This window comes from Neltuma alba, unplaced genomic scaffold (genome assembly GCF_004799145.2).
Source record: "Neltuma alba isolate B1F8T4 unplaced genomic scaffold, ASM479914v2 tig00012579_pilon, whole genome shotgun sequence".
Classification (NCBI taxonomy): Eukaryota; Viridiplantae; Streptophyta; class Magnoliopsida; order Fabales; family Fabaceae; genus Neltuma; species Neltuma alba.
In genome coordinates this window covers 104971-127173 of record NW_021637031.1, presented here as the reverse complement: position 1 = coordinate 127173, position 22203 = coordinate 104971, and the positions used below count along the sequence as shown (strand labels likewise).

General features: G+C 29.4%; 2 protein-coding genes across 3 annotated transcripts; both read right to left on the bottom strand.

Annotated features, from left to right (window-relative positions):
- Positions 1-5904: 5904 nt before the first annotated feature.
- Positions 5905-9439, bottom strand: LOC114728885 (beta carbonic anhydrase 5, chloroplastic-like). The gene is made up of 9 exons (XM_028915843.1): positions 8896-9439; positions 8745-8812; positions 7975-8136; positions 7832-7880; positions 7585-7698; positions 7438-7491; positions 6776-6858; positions 6582-6684; positions 5905-6175 (listed from the first exon to the last, which is right to left on the bottom strand). Exons 1-9 carry the CDS (start codon positions 9025-9027, stop codon positions 5975-5977), a joined length of 966 nt encoding a protein of 321 aa, XP_028771676.1. The 5' UTR covers positions 9028-9439; the 3' UTR covers positions 5905-5974.
- A 1179-nt stretch (positions 9440-10618) lies between these two features.
- On the bottom strand, positions 10619-14110 carry LOC114728877 (uncharacterized). 2 transcript variants are annotated; one of them, XM_028915835.1, is made up of 2 exons: positions 12618-14110; positions 10619-10718 (listed from the first exon to the last, which is right to left on the bottom strand). In XM_028915835.1, exons 1-2 carry the CDS (start codon positions 14100-14102, stop codon positions 10683-10685), a joined length of 1521 nt encoding a protein of 506 aa, XP_028771668.1. In that variant the 5' UTR covers positions 14103-14110; the 3' UTR covers positions 10619-10682. The 2 variants fall into 2 exon arrangements, with proteins under 2 accessions (XP_028771668.1, XP_028771669.1); XM_028915836.1 differs by lacking the exon at positions 10619-10718 and adding an exon at positions 10866-10954.
- Positions 14111-22203: the final 8093 nt, after the last annotated feature.

Here is a 22203-nt window from a genome sequence, read left to right as displayed (position 1 = left end):
CAAACACGTGCCACGTTAGTAATTTTTACAAAAGCAACAATTTTTAAAAAAACACCTAACTAATTTTTTAAATATTTATAAATTGGCCATGTAATTATTATATTTAGTGCAGAAAAAAAATTTTTTAAGCATATATTTTTTAGCCGTCGTTCTTGGGAGAAATGTACTTGAGTTTGGAGAACCACAAGAAGACATTTTGAGACTTGAGAGAGAGTTTTGATATAGCTCACCAGCTTCTGAATTTGGGAACTCAAGCTTTTTGACTAATTAATGAGGTGGTTGGCTCTTTACCTTCAAATTAAACTAATATTCCATACTTAAAAAAATAGATCAAATCTAAAATTTTACAAAAAATTACTAACGAGAACAGGATATATTGCTTAGTTGTTCTTTATGGGAGAATGACACTTGAAGATTTTGTAAGTAATTTAAGATAACCAAATACCTTAATTTTTGGCAAAATGATACTTCAGGACTCACCAAGAATATAATTTAGGAAGGAATCACTCTAGAATATAAATGTAGTGTAAATTCTAAATACATTTATTGATGCAAAGTATTTTGTATTCTTTATAAGATGAATAACAATGCCAAAAAAAATACTTTCATTCAATGGTATTTTCTTTTGCCTCTATAAAATCTATACATTTTTTAATTATAAATATAAATTAAAGCATTCATTGGGACCATATAAATTAAGAAGACAACAAAATATTTGTATTTATAGTGAGTTGATATGTGCAGAAAAAGTATATTTTGGTTACTAATATTTTACTAAGGATAGAGTTTTATATATATATATATATATATATATATTATCTATAGTATTTTTAGGATAATATAAAACTGTATCTTCCAAATTAATTCAAACATAAATCAATTTATCAAATTGTTAAGTCGATATATCTATGATTCAAATGATAGGGTGCTTGAAGATTTTAACACGCACAGTCACACACACAAGATTGGTGGATTAGTTTTTGGTCCTTAACAAATTGGAGACTTAAATACAATATATATTTTATTATTTTTTTAAAATCAATAGAAAAGTCAATATCGTCGGGGATTATCTCTCAGTCCTCAATTAATTAAAAAGAGAGGCTGATACTTATAGATTTATATTATCTCTGTACATCCAAATGTTATAATCTATCAAGATTTTAATTGATATCATTATTGGCGAGATTTTCTAATTAATATCTTATATTAACAAACCCTAAGTTTAGGATCTCCATAAATATCATATCAAGAAAACAGAATTTCTATAAATAAAGGTCAAGGGAGTGCGACAAGAGAAAAAGAGAGTCTTAGAACAATATAGAGAATAAAGTCAGAATTTGCTAAAAGGAAAACAATAAAGGTATAGTCGCCATCTTTATATTATTTTCTTAGTTGATTTCGTGTGTGTACTCGCAAGCCGCAAGTCATGCGCAATATTATGCTTAGAGAAGAAATTGTGTTAGTTGAAAATATGTGGAAATTTTTATTGCAACCCAGAAACTTGATCGTCTTTAAAGAATTATATTCTTAGAATTCATGATCCTTAAAAATATTAGAAGCCATAGAAGGTCCTCAAATATTATTTTTTCTTCCCTTTTGTTTAATACTTGCTAAAATGACGCATATCAATTAATAGTTTTTATCAGATATTTGATCATGCATAATAAATATAAGATTTTAACACGCAAATCTATTCTCTGCTTTGATTTTCCGTACAAGGTATGGATTTCTTCCCCTGGATTTTGAAAACTAATAAAGGATTTTAGGATTTTCATCTAGAATTTTTTTTTTATCATCAATTTTCATCTAGAAGTTACAATATGATATTATTTTCTTTATTAGGCATGATCAAAGTGATTTGTACTTGGTTATAAGGTATCATATCATTTTTTTTTTTTTTGATAAACATATATGGTGACAAATGTTATTTGTTTACCAATACTTTCTTAATAACTTGGTGTTTATTATCTACTAGTACGCTTTGGATAAAATAAAGTAACACCTTACAAAAATTTAACAAAATCTAAAACAATTTAAAACCAATAAATTTGAGAGGATTTACAAAACTGTAAAATTTAATTGTACAATTTCTTAGTCTTAAATATACTGTATTGCTTGGCTTAGGTTCCTTCTACAGTTGTTTTTCTTCATGTCCGTTTTATTTTTTGGGCTCTTACGTTCTATCTTGTTTTATCTTAAGTAAAGCTCAGTTATTAATTAGTGTATGTATCTTTTTATCAGGTTTAATAAAATTTACCTTTTATAAAATAAAAAAAACCTAATCTTCTTTTATATATTGAGCCAGATTGTTTGCCATACATCAACAAGTAATCAAATAACTATATCAGAGAATAAGAAAATGATTTCATCATATAAGATGCCAACTGGGTGGAGATTCTGTCCAGAAGATCATGAACTCATCAGAGATTATTTACAATAAAGTCATCCAACAACAATTACCTTTCGAAGGCTTAATCGCAGAGTGTGATCTTTATGGAAATGAGAATCCCTGGGAAATCTGGAGAAGGTTTCAGTGAATATGTGGTTAAATCAGTTCACTATGAAGATCTGTACGTATTCACAAAATTGAAGAGAAAGAATGCTGGAGCTAAGAACGTAGAGAGGAAGGTAGGATTAGGGTCTTGGGAAGGAGAAGCTATTGCCAAAGAGATCATAATCAACAATTCTAATAATATGAATCAAAGTGTGGTTTTGGATTCATGAAGAGGTTTCGGTTTGAGAAAGTGGAACTCATCAAGATGGAAATGGATCATGCACGAATATTCTCTTCATCCATCGCTATTTCCTTCTAATTACCTCCATGTGAGTCTTTTCTCATTCAAAGTTTCATTCTCTTAAATATTATTCACTGATCAGCAAAGCTATATTTTTAATCTTTTAACTTTACACAAATTAAAATTCTGTTTTGATGCCTTAATTTTAACGTGAGACAAAGTTTTATATATACTTGCCTCCTTTTTATTTATCATGCCATACTTCAATTTTATATTTCTGTTTCTATTGGAGTTTATACTAACTAATAACATTCTTTTTTTTTGTAATTTACAGATGAAAGATTATGTTGTCTGCAGGATAAGACAAAATTATAGAAATATTAAATTACAAAAGAGAAGAAAAGAGTCTGAAGAAAACCAACAAAAATATCACGAAGAGCAAAAGGATCATAATCAAACAAACAAGAAGATAAGAACAGAGCCAAAAGAAAATATTCAAAGACCAATTTCTACAGGAAAGAAAGATAATCAGAGAATTCCACCGGCCAAGAGCAGGAAGAAGAGACAAACACGTCCATAGATGACTTCTCTTCGTGGTTAGAGGCAAACTTAAGGTATGAAGAATAATAAGGATAATTATTTTGTTATAGAAGTATAAATAGTTAAATTAACTAAATTGTTGGATTTAATTGTAGAAGTTTCAAATTCTCACACACTCTTTTATACATAATTTTAAAAAAATTACTCATATCCAAGATTCTGTGTGCTCTCTCCTTCTTTTTGATTATATTTCCATAATTGTTTTTGCTTATATTATATATATAATATATATATATTTACATAGGTTTTTCTCAAAACAATCATTTCTACATGTAATATTCAGGCACATGCACTTATCGTATTTTTATGATGGAACTTGATGAAAATAATGAAAAAAAATCAAATACGATTTATGGAAAAATCATATCTTTTTATTTATTGAAGTCTCACTTATAAGTTTCCTTAGATAATAAGTTTGAGTATTGATTTAAATTGTTCATGAAAAAATTTTCTTGCGATGTAGTTCTGACGATGATCCGGAAGGGCAGAAAGAAGGAAATTCCTCTCCAACAAATTTGAGTGATGATAAATATTTTAATTTATCAATATCGAATACATTGGATAACGTAGAACTTTTGTGGAAAAGACCCAAGTCTGATGATTTTTTTTCCTGGGCTGACAAATTTTTTAGGTTTGTATATTTATAAAATCATTTTCCCCTACTGCATGTTTTAATATTTATATTTAAAAAATTATCAAAAATCATCTACAGATTTTTTAATTTTATATATTATTATTCGAATTCATGTTGTAAAATTATTACGCACAAACACCATGTTATATTTTTATCTATATATTGTTATTGAATTAATAATGTTTTTTATATGTGATTTTTACAGTGTTGTAAGCTAGGAACAGAATGACACGAGATGTTGCCAGTGTAAAGCACAAGAAGCAGAATTTAAATGTGAATGAATGTGTTGTAACATTATTTTAAGTGAATTTATAGATAATTAGATTATTGAATCTCATGTTGCCTACATTGATTATTGTAAGCCAAATTATTTATAGTATCAAAATATATATTGAAAATTTTCCTCATTTTATATAACATGCTCTCCTTATGATCATAATTTTTACTTAAAAAGCCACATGTAATTCAATTTAAAAAAAAAACAAGAGCCACTTGTAGTTACGAGAGATTCATGTGGCGGAATAAAATTGGAGTCTTACTTTTACTTATATATATAGGCTTTTTTAAAAAAAAAAAAATACAACCAATTTTGCCTGTAATATTCAAGGCAAAAGATTATGCATTCATATTTTTATCATACAACTTGAAGAGAAGTTACAATGAAAAGAATATTTTATAATTTCTTTATTTTTATTTATTTAAATCTCATATATAAGTTTCTTAAATAATACGACTTGAGTATTCCAATAAGATCAAATATTATAATAAATCAATTAAATATATATATATTGAAAATTTCCTCATAATTTTCACGAAAAGATCCACATGTAATTGTGTCCCAGAAAACAAAGAGCCACTGCCCGCTTGTAATTACAGGAGATATACATGTGGCGCAATAAAATTGGAGTTTGGAGTCTTACTTTTACTTATATAATAAACAAAATACATAAACTAACAACAACTAAGTAAGATAGAGGATAATGACAGAACACATATCACTTCAAAATACTTAATTAGCTTGTTAGTAATTCTGTTCAAAAGTTTCAAAATTCATTAAGCAAAAAATTTGTCAAAGGACTTGTAATGTTGGAGAAAATAAGTTTGTAAGTGAATTAGCTACATATCTCACTATATATTTTGCAGGGGGGAAAAACAGTTTTGATGAGAAAAGACAAGGAATTTTCGCCCACCAACTAATTTCGGTGATGAAGAATATTTAAACTTGCATATATCAAGCTGTTCTCAAAACAGAGACTAGTCTTCATGGATAAATTTTTCATTTGACCAAACGGATTTTGCAGGGATAATATGCTTTTAAAGTCATTTGTTTTCTGAAAAACATAGGTTTGGATATTTATTATTTAAGTACCACGAAAATAATCATATGAACATTTTGTATATATTATTATTCAAGTTCATGTTATAAAATTTTTAACATTTACACAACCCCATCCGCATGAATGAATTAGGTTATAAGATTACAATGAAATTTTGAGAATTCTAAAATAGTTAAATGACAATCAACAATAAAAATTGATGTACTGCTTTAAGGTGTGAACTACTTACATGTTTGACCAATATAAATTGATGTTTTACAACACACGTATACATTATTAAATGTCAAGCTCCATACATTGAATATTGTAAGAATAATCATTTGTAATATCAAAATTACATCACTTAAATAAGGGAAAAAATTTAAGTTAAATATATACAAATGATATGTGTGTGTATTTCAGGCTGCTTGTTATGATTTTTTTAATAAAAAACTGATATTATACTTCCAGTCATATTTGAGCAATGTGGAACCTAAACAAAGGCAATTTGCATAATTCTTTTCTTTCTATAATATTAATACTGACAAATATTTATTAGGGTTATTCATGCTCTCTACTCAACCCAACATAATAATAAGTAAATGTATAGATTATACAATTACCTCACTTGGAAGTATTTATTTTACAGAGCAATAAAATCCACTACTAAGGAAAACAAAAGCAAAAGTTTAGCACCAAACCACTCTGTCTTTCACTACTAACACATCAGTTCCTTCTGTTTTCATTTTCATGTAATCCACAGTCCATTTCTCAAATGAGCATTCAACAAAATCATAATAACCGCCATGAATGAGCAGTTCTCCATTGGACACCCTTTCTTCTATCCATGGATAAGTAAGTAGGTTCAATAAGGAATGGTTGAGTGATTCCTGCATAAAATCCACTTGAATCCTTCAGGCTCCATCCGTTTCTTAAGAATTAACATTTTGCAAAGGCTCATTCTATATCACTCAAGAAGTTGATGGAAAACAGAAAACTGTGATGTATAATACGAAAAACAAAGTAATACATTAGCAGATAAACAATTAGACAAATAAATTAAGTCATTCACCTCAACATGCAAGAGCAAATAAATATATGACAACAATAATAAGATTAATCTCACTACTATGTGAGGTTCGTTAATTGTACAACGTCATTAAGATCTATCATCAACTAACTATTAAGATATATCATTCATCAGGGAATGAAGATATTAGACATTATGAATACATTAGCAGAAAAAATATTAGAAATTATAAATTAGGTGATTCACCTAAAGCACATGAAATGTACCTTCTCACAATGCCTGCACCGCTGATCAAAGTCAAGGCCAGAAGCAGCAGTCTCAGTTTTTATTCTAGCATTTTTTCCAGCAACAACCCAGCTTTCTAAGAGGCTAAGGAATAAAAATAACCAAGTAAGAAAATGAAACGTAATTTTGTTTATCACAGAAAGGAAAACAATATTTATATTTATCTAAGTTCAACCTTCCATTTGCATCGTCTTGCATACCCATAAGAGCACGAATTCCCCCGCAGCAGCTGTGACCAATGACTAAGATGTTCTCCACCTACAGTGAGAATAAGTTTTTATCTTTCAGATCAAACAAATATAAAACTATATGTTGTCAGAACAGAAGGTTATATATCTAAAAGCTGAAAAGTCCTCCATGTACATAACACAAAGTCACAAAACCAAGCTACAAGTTTTATTGCAACGTATGGCTTAATGTTATTGCTCAAATCCATTTATGTCGCAAATTTAATAATCATACGCAGATGACCTAACATTGCTGCTACTGTGATATATGTTTCCCCTGCTTCCTTTCACATATTGAGCTCAAAACTTGTCACCCAAGCAGTTCATTGAAGATATAACACAAGATCAACCAGTATTATAACTACGATAATTTTATTTCTCTCATCCTAGGTTGTGAATGGTCCATGAGAATAAAATGAACTCATAATCATAGTTACTCTACATAGCGGATTTCAAGGTTCTCATTGAATTTTGTAATGAACTTAGATAGCTTTACGGCTGGTTTAAGAAATGGAAAAGTAAATAATTAACAGACCAAAGAAACAAAATGTACAGAGATAAATGAATAACACCATTAAAGCTCCCGAATTTATTGGTAATAATGTCTTACTTTCAGTGTGGTCACAGCAAATTCTAGAGCAGCATTTGTCTCCGATGGTCCATTCTGCATCAAGGAATATGGGTAAGACTTTGAGGGAAGGCAGGGTCTACCTCCCAGTGCAACAACAATAATAGTTTCGATGACGTAGGCGTATACCTCGAATGAAGTTACCAAATTAGCAACATTCCGAATCATGAAAGCTTCACCTGGTTGAAATCCCAGAATATATGATGGGCAAACCCTAGAGTCTGCACAAGCAATGACCATGAACTGTTCTTGCAAATGTTAGTCAAGAAAAATTAATTTCACCACAAGACAAATTAAAGCACTTGCCCAAAAAGATAAAGCAAAACACAGTTGAATGCTTAGTCAAAAGGGTGGGGAAAGACACAAGAGTAATTACCTTTGGAAATTGAGCCTGGGCAAGATTTTGGAAATGTTCTAAGTTTCCCCTGCCAGAAAGCAGAAACCAATCTTGAAGAATTTTATTCCATTTATCACTATTAGAAGCAAAACGCTTGTGAACAAGGCAATACTGAAACTTACATGTATTTATTCTTTTTAAAACTTAAGAACCTGTCCTTCAGATCATTAAATAGATCAAGCCCCTTTTCTGCTTCTGTCATAGTTTCTGGATTCTTGTTTTCCTGTTGCTGGTTAAATCCAGGAGGACCCATGGAGGCCTTCAAATCTGAAGTTTTGTTGCTCCTACAAACATAAGAACAATGCAAAAAACGGTTTTACTGGATTTCATCACAATAAGAACAAATCGCTTTGTTATTCTAACTTTGACTTCAAAGTGTTGATACAAAATCCAGAGTAGAATTATAGGTTCAATTAAACCACAAAGAATTAAAATCGAACAATGAAACACCATGGGATCACATTACACACATCAGTATTCAATATAGAATAGTGATTAAGGGTTTTGGTGTTATCATACAGGCATAGATCGCTCAAGTTAAGCGTATCCACATATAAGACACGCCAAGATCAAAAGTCTTATATTCCTTTTCAATCTATGTAATTTACCCATTGTTGAGGGGAGCTTCAAAGTTTTTACAATTTAAGATGAAAAAATGGTAAACAACAACCGATCCATCTACTAATAATTTCCCTCCCGAATGATTTTAACTCAGAGCTATTCTTATAATCAGACAGGTATAAAGATCGTCACCACCAAAGAACCAGGGGATTAGTTAAGAACAACCATTCTAGACATTCCTGTTAAAGTAGATAAAAGGAAGTCAACAGTAAGCAATCTAATAGTAATAATTTCACTTTAAGCAGATACCGAGGGGAAGTTAACCACTAACCTCAAACCCTTCAACAATCTCAAATGGGTGAGCTCGGTTTTCCTTATTTCCAGCTTAAACCTAAAGATCTGCCACAGCAATAGTCGTACAATGAGCTCATTCAGAACAAAAGAGCATCCAGGAGGTAAATCATATAACACAACAGAAATACCCTTGAAGCCCTCAATGTAGCTCCATGAAGCACAATGCAGGAAGAATTGAAGGGTAAGGGTAAAGCAAGGGGCTTGGAGATGGAAACGAAGGGGTCACCTGAAACCGAAATTGGAGCAGCAGAAGCGGTCATATCAGAGAGCCCAAACAAAAATGGGTTCGCTTCTCCTTCAGTACGAATTGAGAATTGAGTGAAATAGTCATGGCAGGGGAATTATTTTAAAGGGTGGATAAAGTAAAGTTTGGATCAGGACGCATCTCCGAGTCGAGTCGTCTCCAACAAAAACGGAGAAATCTAAATTAAGAGGGAAAAGAAGAGAAAAAGTGAGAAAGAAAGACACTTTTGCACCGTAGCTACTTCATTCACCACAAGTTCACCAGAATACCGTGAAGGTGAAGCTTTTTCCTTTTTAGGGTAGTCATTCTCAAATTCGGATTGTCTCTCTCGTCCCACCCTCCTGAGGTACGCGACAAACAATTCAGTTTTCCACCAATCTACCAGTATGTTTCAGTTTCCACTGTTACACTAGTTGATCAGTTTTAATTTTTGATTCGAAGTTGATCAGCAGTATTTTAAAGTACCTTAAATTTGTTTTGGATTCAGATGCAACATATTTTCTGATAGCTCTTCCCCCACCCCCCCCAATGCATATGTATAACCTATTTCTAACCATGTTAAAAAAGTATATTTTTTAATTACATTTTAACAATAAATTTTACAACGAAGGATTAAATTTTTTTAGGCTAAAGTTGAGGCCAAAAAAATTGATGCTATCTTTCCATTTAAAAAATAATTTTTTGTCATTAAAAAATAACAAATAAAAAAACTTAAAATTTAAGGTGTCCAAAAGTTACTGTTACAAAAAAGTAAGTATTTCGTATAAAAAGATGAACCTGTCTTTGGAATATACAGATCAGCACGGCACTATAAGAGGATCACAAGTTCCCATTTGACATTTTGAAAACAACACGCACACAAAGTGACCTTGACTTTTTGTCACAAAATGTAGGCCCCACCCTTTTTTATAATAAAATATAAGCCTTCCAAATGAAAAAAAAGAAGAAGAAAAAACAAAAAGAGTTCAATGGGATAACATTGAATTATTGGGTCATCACCTTTATTAAGTGATTCATATAAAAATAAAACAAAAGTAATAATTTTAGCTTTGGTTAAATGTTACTATTATTAAAGTATCCTTTGATTAAAGACAATCTTATTTACTAATTTACTAATATTGTAATGTGCAGTTGAAGCGCAAGAACATGATATACTATTTATGTAGATTAAAATTGGACTAAGCTACTAAAAGGGATTAAGTTTAATAAAAAAAACTTATTCCACACAATGTGACCAACTAAAATTTTTTATTGTAAGAAGTACTCATATCCAATACTTAATAATATCTCGGATGTCATTGGCTTTAATAAGAGATATCTGTGCTTGGTTTAAAAAAAAAAAAAAAAGACCAAGCTTTCTCTTGCTTTCCTTTTTTTTTTTTTTTGGCTTGTACAAGGTCTAAGTAATACCCAAAAGATATTTAAATAAAAACCAAACCATAATTTTAAAAATAATTTTACGGTATGCGAAATAAATATGTGAAGGAATTTGTCTCAATTTACAGGAAAAAAAAAAAGCTTTTAAAAAGCCCTTTTTATACCTTTTTTTTTCAGTTTCACCAATTTATGCTTCTTCTTGTTTTTTTTTTTTTAAAGGTTCACCAATCCTAAGAGGCACATTCAAATTTTAAGCTTGCATCACGTTTTTATAGGATTACTCAGAACCATTATTCATGCGGCCCGAGATGTGCATTCTGAAACTGACAACTGTGTGACAGTGAAAAACTGAGTACAAGAAAATCCCCCTAATCAAAACAATTAGACAAAAATAACATTAATAGTTACAGACTAAACGAAACTGAAAAATATTTGGAGAGAGAGAGAGCAAACTCTCTCACGTTGAGAGGGTTTGGACCCTGATTATGATCACTGTGCTTCCAACATAAAAGAAGCAGCAATGAACAGATAGAAACAAAGAATCAACTTCCCTAGACAATGAGATTCTGAAACAGGAAGCAATAATTTTCACATCAAGTGATTGTTGGAGAAAATAGTCTTTCAAACAATCAACTCCCAAACTGATTCATTTTCTGCTAATTTTTCCTTTTGATCAAATAAAGGGGACACAATCAGCATTGGGACCTCCTTTCCGATTCATGTACCCAAGTCTCCATTCAACATATTGACAGAAGAAAGCGAATTTTCATGTGATGAAAATAAAAGATATATACAGTACTTTCTAGAGTCATGGGCTCTCTTCTGTTTTTATAAATAATCCCATTACTTAGATCTAATACTTCAGAACTCACTACATGACTATATATCATAAATGCATAGGTAATAATTCAGAATGCAGAACCACCATTAACACATCAACATTTTCTAGAGACCAACAAATAATCCAATCTTGAAAGCGTGTAGCTAGGCCTCAATCAGAACATAAACCCTACAACGTGAATGGAGCTATAAAGTCAATAACATTTATCAACAAATCAGACAATCTCTGGAAGCAAAAAAGAGCACAGAGAAATCAGTGCACAGCATCTCGGGTCATCAATTCACACGTAAACTGAAAAATGCTTCACAAAATGACCAAAGAAACAACACACATAATGAACTCATGATGGATCTAGTAAGTAGCTTTTTGGGTCAGCTAAAGCAAGTAGACCAGTCAAGACATAAGAAAATATGATTCTCCCTTTAGCCATGAGCATTGCGTAACTAACCGAGTACTTAACCTTGGAATAGTCCTAACAGGCCTGGAGGTAGATAATGAGGCAAAGGTAAGAGCATATAATACAATGGAAAAGCATTATATTTAGTAGTAAACCAAGAAATTGCTTCTTCCAATCTTTTCAGTTTCAGGGCATCCATAACTCATCAGACAGATATAAGCAAGATACAGGTCATTTGCATCTCTCAAGAAAACAAAAGCAAAACCTGCAGCCAAGAATACTTCTACAACCACAGAGACGCAGAGAGGGGGGCAGAGAAACACATGTATGCATTAGAAAAATAATTTATAAACTAGATTAGTTAGCACCATCAATATACCAATAAATAATACCTAAATAATCACCAAAAAAATATATATAAGACAATACATAGATGTATCAAGACTGTGATGGTTACATACCGGAGCTAAGAGAATGTGTTATTACAAATTGATGTTTGCATGTAGATACATTCGAAACATAGAATACTTAAGTTGTCATCGGCTATTGAAGCAGATAATGATGGTTCTCGAGGAGAATGGCAATCTAGTATTTCAAAGCACCAATAAGGCTATCAACCAGCTAATATAAACATATAAATTAACTTGTAATGTAAAGGATAATAAAGTTAGATTTTTATCTTCACATGAAGCCCCCATAGTTTATTAGGGAGTGTGTGACTATTAAACTTCAATCACTGATATATATATATATATATATATATTTTTTTTTTTTTTTCCTTTCTGAAAGGTGCAACCTACCTCAGAAAAGGCAACCCAAAAATATTTCAAGAAGTATGCACAAATTGCCGCAAATTATTATAAGATTAACTGGAAGATGATTTGCAGTACTTCTTACTACAGCACTTACAAGCATGCATACAACTACAAATAGCAAAATCTACAACAGTGAACCAAAATACAGGCGGCTTTAAATACTAGTGGCCCTTAACCTTGTCATCTGCCACAACATTGAGAATGGGCAAGCTGTTAAGGAATTCATCAAGACCCTCAAAAAATGCATTCCCTTCTATATTCTCCTCAGCATTTCCAGCCACATTACCATCTCTTACTGCCGGGGCCGGCTCTTCCACCTCATTACTAAACTCCACATTCAAATCCAATTTCCCCAGATTCCCTGCACCCCTTCTTCTCGAGCTATTTGCAGCTTTTTTACTCAACTCCGCCCTCACAGTATTTGGCGCACCAGACCCACCGTCTCCAACCACACCATTTTCTAAATTGGCATGTCCGGACCCACTCTGGCTCCCTCTCCTAGTTCTTTCAGAAAATGCCCTTCTTGCATCACCACCACTAGCATTACCAGAGCTTCTTGCTTTGTTCTTAGCCCTCTTCCTCGCCCTCTCATCCCTCTCTCCCCAGTCAGCATCATCCGAATCATCATCACTTGGCTCAGAAAATTCAATGAATGCAGCAGCAGCTTCATCATCATGATAAACCCAAGGTCCTTTCTGAGATCCCCTTCCTCCTCCTCCTCCTCTCAAAGGGCATGCAAACATTGCAGAAAATGGGTTCCACTTGGAATTAGTCCCACTTATGTCTTTGAAATCCCCTGAAAACCCTAACGGGAAAAACCCCCAACAGCAATAATACGAATCTTTCCCCGCCACCGGCGGCGTCCGCACCTTCACCGCATGAAATCCCCTTCTACAGCTCTGGCACCTTAGAGTACAGTCCTCGTACAACGTCGGGTACTCATACATAACGTAACAGTACGGGCACGCCGTCCAGAAACTCGAACCGGTTTCAGACTCAACCGGGTCGCTCGTCCGAGCTTGCGAGGTCGTCCCCGTCGTCGCAATGTTAGGACTCGGCCTTTGTTCTCCGGCACCAGCCCTCTCTTTGGGCTTCGGGCCCCTCTTCGCCGGAGTTCGCTGCTGCTGCTGTTGCCGCTGAACAAAGGGTGGATTAGGCATCGGAGTTGGGTTCGGAGTCGGAACCGGGTCCGGTGCATGAACCGTTGCCACCGGAACAGTCTGCGGGGGAGGGGCCGCAGGAGGAGGGGCGGTGACCAATCGCAGCTCGTTATCGTACATAGCCTTCTTAGCTGGATTGGAGAGTACAGACCACGCGTCATGAACGAGCGTGAACGCATGGCTAGAAAACGCAAAAGGGTTACGATGAGGGTCAAGGAGGAGAGCGAGACGACGGTACTGGGAGGCGATGTACTCGATATTGTGAGTATAAGGCAGAATCTGAAGGATGCTATACCAATCATGGAGGCCATTGATCTGAGTCTCACCGGCAAGGAGGGTATCGATGACAGCGAGCAGCAACTCAGAAGCGTCAAATGTGGGATCGGACTCACGGGCTCGAACCGCGAAAGACCTAGCCCCGTGCAGATCACGTGCACTGAGGAGCTTATTGGCGGTGTAGAGCCACCGTTCGGCTTCGGCTCTGCTGCCACTATTGTCCATTTCTCGCGGTGGTTTTGCGCTTCGATTGACGGTGTTGTGAGTGCTGATTGTGTGGGGTTTGGGAAGAGATGGGCGAAACTGGAGAGAGAGGAGGGAGGGGTGGGAAGAGAGAGGGTGAGAGCTCGGTTCCGAAATGACGAGGAAGGACAGATAGGAAGGAGGAATTTACTGGGCAGAAAGAAGGGAGGAAGGGTAGGATCCAAGGGTATAATGGTAAATGAAGTGGGGGAGATAGGCGTTGCTGATGCAAAACACTGCCACATTTACAACATGAGGATCTGTGCAAGTGAAGGGAAGGACGAGAGTTGGATACTTCGGTTCAGTGCTCAGTGTTGTGACCGTTGACTTAGGTGTTACTGTGTTGGAATGAAAAGTGTATTTACTATGAAATATTATTATCCTTTACGTATTTTATGACATAAGGGGCATATCCCTTATTCGATTTTAATTATAAAAGATATTTTGACAAATTTATATTGTTTTTTTTTATATAACAAATTTAGATTTGTTTCTATGGATAATATTTTTTTTCTAATTTTTATCACATTTATTTATTTTTTTAACGTGAATGCCTCTTTGCATTCTAATACTCCTTCAGTTCTAAATGTAAGACCCTTATACTAGTGTGTATAAGGGTCTTATATTTAGGGTCGGAAGAGTATTACATTATTAGAAAGTGGGACAAGATGTTTAAGAGTATTTATACTACCTCCCATCATATTTATAAGTTCCAAAGTTAGAGAAAAATGTGATCTATTTTATAAATTTTACTTTTAGTTGTTTTAATATTTAATGAACTTTTTAAAAATTTTATTCTTAATTATTTGTTCTGGGACAAGATCACAACATGTTTAAGAGTATTTATGCTGCCTCCCATCATATTTATAAGTTCCAAAGTTAGAAGAGAATGTGATTCATTTTATCAGTTTTAATTTGAGTTTGTTTTAATATTTGAATTTTTTATAATTTTATTCTTAATTATTTGTTCTATTTTTGTCACATTCTCTCTCATTCCATTTCTCTATATATTATTTTTCATTTTTTCCTCGGTTACTTTAAGGATGGATATAATTAAAAAAAGAAATATATTTTTTACTTATTTATTTTTATTAATTTTTGTTTACACAGATTATTTATTTAAAACTTATAATAAGAATAAGAAAAAGTAATAAAATGATGGTAGCTACAAGTTTATTACTTTTAACTATAATAACTATATTTTTTCTCCAAGGTGTTTTCTATTGTTTTATCAATCAAAGTTGGTTTACTTAATTTTTAATTGAGTAAAAGTTTTAAATTAAATATGAACAAAATTAATGCTTTTAGGATAAAGTTAATAACTTATGGGGACCTGATAAAAAAAAAATTTATAGGAACCTAATTAAAAATCAAATGAAACTATAAAAACTTAGAGATTAATTATCTTTTTTGTAATTAACAACTATCATTCTTTTCTCTTTCCTAGATATAAGCAAATATTTACAAGTTGTTTTAATTTTTATAGCAAATTTCTTATTTTACCCATATTAATTACTTATTCTAATACTAAATATATTTATTATCTCATTTTCCAAACAATTATCTTTTTTCATCACACATTCTCTCTCTTTCATAACTCTATTTATTATAATAATTTTTTGTTCACTTTTTTATACATTCTCTCTTTCATAAATAAGGAGATTTTCGGAAAAAAATTTTCAATTTCTACACATTTAATTATTTTTAACTATTTTTTTTATTTACGTGAGTCTAAGATTAATTATAAAAAGGGAAGCAGGTCGTATAAAAGATAGGGTTAATTAATCTACAAGTCCTTATAGTTTCAATAAATTTTGAATCAGGTCTCTATAGTTTTTTTTCTTTTTATTAGATCCTTATACTTTTACCTTTTTTTAATTAGGTCTTTGTATTTATTTTTTTTTTAATTAAGTCCTTATAATTTCATTAGATTTTTAATCAAGTCCATGTAGTTTTAATTTTTATTTATTAATTAAATATAAGCTTAATTAAATAGATTAATAATGAAATATAAAATATTAATAATTAAATTAAATTAATACTTATGTAATAAAAAAGTAATGGAATTAATTAATTCAGGAAAATTTTTTAGAACAATTAATTTTTTTGCAGAAAAAATTAAAATCATTATAATAATTCAATATCTTTAGAATATTATTGTTTATAAACTAATATTAAATAATATATACTATTTTATGTTTATATAATAGTATTATTAGAATTTATAAAATAAAGAATAAAAAATTCAAGGACTTAATTAAAAATAAGATGAACTTATAAGGACTTGATAAAAAGAAAAATAAATACAAGGACCTAATTAAAAACAGGTAAAAGTATAAGGACCTGATAAAAAGAAAAAAAACTATAAGGACTTAATTTAAAATTTGTTGAAACTATAAGGACTTGCGGATTAATTATCTCTAAAAGATATTTTGACAAATTTAGATTTTTTTAGAGATAATTAATCTCTAGGTCCTTATAATTTCATTTGATTTTTAATTAGGTCTTTATAAAAAAATTTTTATCATGTCTTTTTACTTTCAGGTGTTTTTAATTAGGCCCTTTCATTTTTTTTTTTACCAAGTCCTTATAGTTTACCTTATTTTTTAATTAGGTCCTTTCTAATTTTAAAAAATTTATTTATAAAATTTATTCTTGAAAATTAATTTCATTTTAAATTAATAATTATATAATTGGGCAAAATAATTAATAGAATGATTTTTTTAATTAATAATTAATTAGAATAATCAATTCTAATTGAATATAAATATTTTATACAAAATAGTTAATATAATCATTTAATAATTAATAATTAATTATAGTAATCAATTATAATAAAATGTAATTTATTTATAATTATATTCTAATTTTAAATAATTTTATTATTATAATTTGAATTTTATAATTATAAAAATTAGAATTGAAAAATAATACATATGTTTAACTAAAAATTTAAAAGAATACTAACATAAGATTATTATAATAATTTATTATTTATAAAATATTATTATTTATAGAATAAAGAATAAAAACTACAAGGACCTAATTAAAAATATGATAAAACAAGGACCTGATAAGAAAAAAAATTATAAAGACCTAATTCAAAACATGTGAAATTACAAGGACTTAATAAAAAGAAAAAAAATTTATAAGAACCTGATTAAAAATCAGTTGAAATTATAAAGACTTGAATATTAACTATCCTTTTTTGTTATATGACAAATTTTGACCTAATTCACATTTATTTTTTTACGTGAGTGCCTCCATTTTCACATTACATTATTAGAAGGTGGGACAAGATCACAAGATGTTTAAGAGTATTTATATTGCCTCCCATCATATTTATAAGTTTCAAAGTCAGGAGAAAATGTTATTTATTTTATAAGCTTTAATTTGAGTTTGTTTCAATATTTCATGAATTTTTTTTTACAATTTTATTCTTAATTATTTGTTCTATTTTTTTTGTCACATTCTCTCCCATTTTATTTTCTTATATATTATTTCTCATTTTTTCCTCATTTACTGTAAAAATATATTTGAAAACAGAAATATATTTCTTATTTATTTATTGTTTTACTAATTTTTTGGTTACACAGATTATTTATTTGAAACTTATAATAAAAATAAAAAAGAGCTATAAAATTATGGTAACTACAAATTCATTACTTTTAACTACAATAGCTACACTTTTTCTCCAAGGTGTTTTCTGTTGTTTTATCATTCAATGTTAGTTTACTCAATTAAAAATTGAGTAAAAGTGTTTATTTCATATTCTTGATACTTTTAGGATAAAGTCAATAACTTAAACATTTTCATCTTTTTCTGGTTTTATTAAAGTAGTTAGAAATGCTTTATAATAAAGATGCTTGGAATGTAAATGTATGTCAACGTTGCAGTGCTTATTTATTGAAATTAAAAATTCCTTTTCAAACCATCTATTAAAAAATATGACAAAACTCCATACTTATTCAATCCTCGTTCTAAATTACTTTCGGTATATTTTATCAAAAAAAAATCTTAAATATAATCAACTCTTTATAAAAATTTAATAACTTTTAATTTTAATTTTATATAATATAATAAATTCTCAAAAAATAATTGTATACACCATAATAAATGAAATATAAGATAGTATATTTATATGAAAAATATAGTAATGTAACTTATAGATAAAAGAACAAACATCATCTCTCCTTGACTTATATATAAGACCAAAATAATTATTATCGTTAGGAAAAGAGTGATTAATAAGCAATAAATTGTGATAAGATTCTTTTTCGTCATTATATAATTATTATAGATTTATTGCATAAATGAATAATAAAATACATTTAGTGTTAGCTATTAGCTAAATTATAAATTTGTGCTCTGAACGAGTTTGGTTATTTTTAATTTATAAATAATATAGTTTCATATTATATATGGAGTTAAAAAAGATATCTAGATTTTGTGCCTTGCAAAAGAATAATGCTAATTAGTTAATGAATTATTAATCAATCTTAAAACCTCATTTCAATTGTTTTGCCCCTTAATTAAAAGTAGATTTGGCCACAAATCAGCTCAAATGACGATGATATTGATATTGTTAAAAAAAAAAAAAAAAGTATAAAGTATATTTCAATATTATCATTGTAAAAAAAATTATATTGTCATGATACATGCTAATGAGGTAATTTAGAAAATAAGTCCCTTAAATATCGAGTGCGCATTTGATATAGTAAATTCAAATTAAATTTACAAGGTAAATGCTAGTAAGATTTTTCAAAACTAAATATTTTTAAGAGAAAATAAGACAAAAATGATACTTGAATTTGGAAATGACAAAATAATCATTTGAATTTGTAAAATTCCAATTTAGTCATAAAGTAACCAATTTGACATTTATAAATTTGTTAGAATAACCATATTGCCCTTTATTTTATTTATTATTTTTTTAAAAAAACCAAAACTCCCACTGGCCAGTCACCGGAGCTTCGATGACTGGCCAAAAATTAATCGTCGGAGATCCGATGGCCGAAAACAATTTTTTAAATTTTTTTTACAATTTCAGTATAATGATTAACAACTTTTATAACATTATTAACAATTTTAGTATAACAGTTAATAACAAATTTTTCAGAAAATTCAAAAAGTAGTATTTTTACAACTTCAATAATGCCATTAATAAGTTCTATAACTCTATTAACAATTTTGGTATAACATTTAACAACAAATTTTTTAAAAAATTAAAAAAAATGGCATTCTTACAACTTAAGCAACTATTTTTTTTTTGAAAAATTTTTACAACTTCAATATAACAGTTAATAAGTTTTGTAATACTATTAATAATTTCAATATAGCGGTTAACATGTTAACCGCTAAAGTTGTAAAAACACCAGAGCTCTGACAACCAGCCAGCCAGTGGGGACTTTGGATTTTTTTAAAAATTAATAAATAAAATAAAGGGTAATATAGTCATTTCAGTAAATTTATAAATGTGAAATTGGTCACTTGTAACTAAATTGAGATTTTACAAATTCAAGTGACCATTTTAGTATTTTCAAATTCAAGTGTTATTTTTGTGTCATTTTCTCTATTTTTAATTAAAAAATTGGACAGCTTAGATGTAATTTGAGTTTTATTAAATGTTTATATTTTAGTATTGGTAAGAAATATAAAATGTTAATATAATTTTTAGTTACTTAATTTTGTCTTCATTTTAATTTTGATCTCTCAAGTTTCGAATCATAAGTTTTGGTCTCTTAAATTTTTTCCATTTAAAAATATTGGCTCCTATAACTTAATAAAACCTAGACCATTTTGTCATTTAAGGGATCAAAATCTTTTGAGGAACTAAAACCAAAATAAGAATACGTTTGAGAAATTAAAGATTATATTAACCCAAGTATAAAATATAAACTAAATACAAAATTTTAGTTAAATTCAAATAGAGAACTTTTATTTTTGTTAATAAATAACAAATACACCAATTTAGAGGGTGTTTGGATATAACCAAACCGTGGTTTGGAGAATAGTTTCTGGAGAATAGATTTTGGGGAGAATAGATTTTTGGAAAAATAGATTTTGTGAAAAAGTGATTCTGAGAAGTGAGAATATTTGGATAGTTGTTACCAAAAGCACTTTTTATATGTACAAATTACTAAAAAAGGCATAAGTTACTATGATAATTACAGAAAAAATATATTTTATGATATATTTTAATTTGAAGGAATAAAATTGTTAATAATATATTTTTTTATTAACATAACTAATAATACATTAGATAATATAATTAATAATTAATTAATATGTATATATATTTATAAGATATAAGATTAAATATATTTATAAAAAAATATGTTTATAAAAAAACAACAAGATACATATCCTATAGGCTCTCACACTCTTCCTTTTTTTTCCAAAAACAAAAATTTTTTGCTTTTCCCAAAACATTAGGGTGTGTTTGGGTGACACCCCAAACCATGGTTTGAGGAATAAATCACCCAAAAACCCACCCAAAAACCAAAACCATGGTTTTGGAAAAAGCAAAATTTTTTTGCTTTTGGGAAAAAATGGGAGAGTGTGAGAACCTATAGGATATGTATCTTATTATTTTTTTATAAACATATTTAATTTTATATTTTATAAATATATATACATATTAATTATTTATTAATTATATTATCTTATGTATTATTAATTATGTTGGTAAAAATATATTATTAATAATTTTATTCCTTCAAATTAAAATATATCATAAAATCTATTTTCTGTAATTATCATATTAACTTATGTCTTTTTTTTTAGTAATTTGTATATATAAAAAGTGCTTCTGATAACAATTATCCAAACACTTTCACTTCTCAGAATCTCTTTTTTATAAAATCTATTCTTCACAGAATCTATTCTCCCTAGAATTTATTTTTCAAAATCACTTTTCCAAACCACAATTTGGTTTCATCCAAACACACCCTTAGGGGGTGTTTGGGTTCCAATCCAAACCGTGGTTTGGGGACCCAAACCATGGTTTGGGGACCCAAACCATGGTTTGGAAAAAAATCTCCCAAACACCGTTAAAAAAACTAAAACCATGGTTTTGAGTCAAAACGATGGTTTTGGGAAAAGTAAATTTTTTTTGCTTTTGAAAAAAAAGGGAGTGTGAATTTTTTTGCTTTTGGAAAAGTCAAAACCATATATTATCTTATGTATTATTAATTATGTTCTCCCCCACCCCCTACATATGGTTTTTTTTTTGTTGAAAATAATTATTTAGTTTTCTAAAAACATAATCTTATATTTTATAATTATATATACACATATCAACAATTACCACATCTTGTTTTTAATATAAGACCTCATTTGATTTGTATTTGGTCAAATATAAAACCCCAATCTACTTTATTTCTTATATTTGTCTATCGTTTTTTAAGTTATAACCAATAAACTTGATTAATAGGGATATTGTAGGAAAGGTAACACCTGTTTATTACAAATAACTAACTTAACTTATTTTTTTAATTTACTCAAATTAGTCAACTAACTCTTACATTTACAACTGGATATAGTAATTAATATATGTTTTTATACATTGTTTATTATGTTGGCAAAAAAAAATTAATAAATTTATTATTTCGGTATTTAATGTAGGACTTAATTGGAGATTTAATATTGGTCTTAAATGTAAGATTATTGTTCTGGTCATTAATGTAAAACCTAATTAAAGAGTTAATATATAGACAAGGTCTTAATACCTTCATCAGTAGAATCTTCGTTTCACATGGCTCGACTTTGTGACTCCATAAGAGATCAAATTATTCACTATATACAAGAATAATCATGTCCCTTTTATTTTCTTTTTTCTTTTCAGATAATGTAATGTGTTGTTAAAAAAAAACTATTTGGACAAATATATTTCGTTGCAACCTCTATTATTAAGACAATTAATATGAAATTTTTTTGTGTGGTTATTTAATTTTGTGAAAAAAAATATGGGATTTCATCTTTAAAATTTTTAAGAAATAATAATATTTTTTTGGCAAAGTAAGAACATATTTAATTATTTTATTAATATATATTCACTTTAATTTTTTATTAATTATATTAT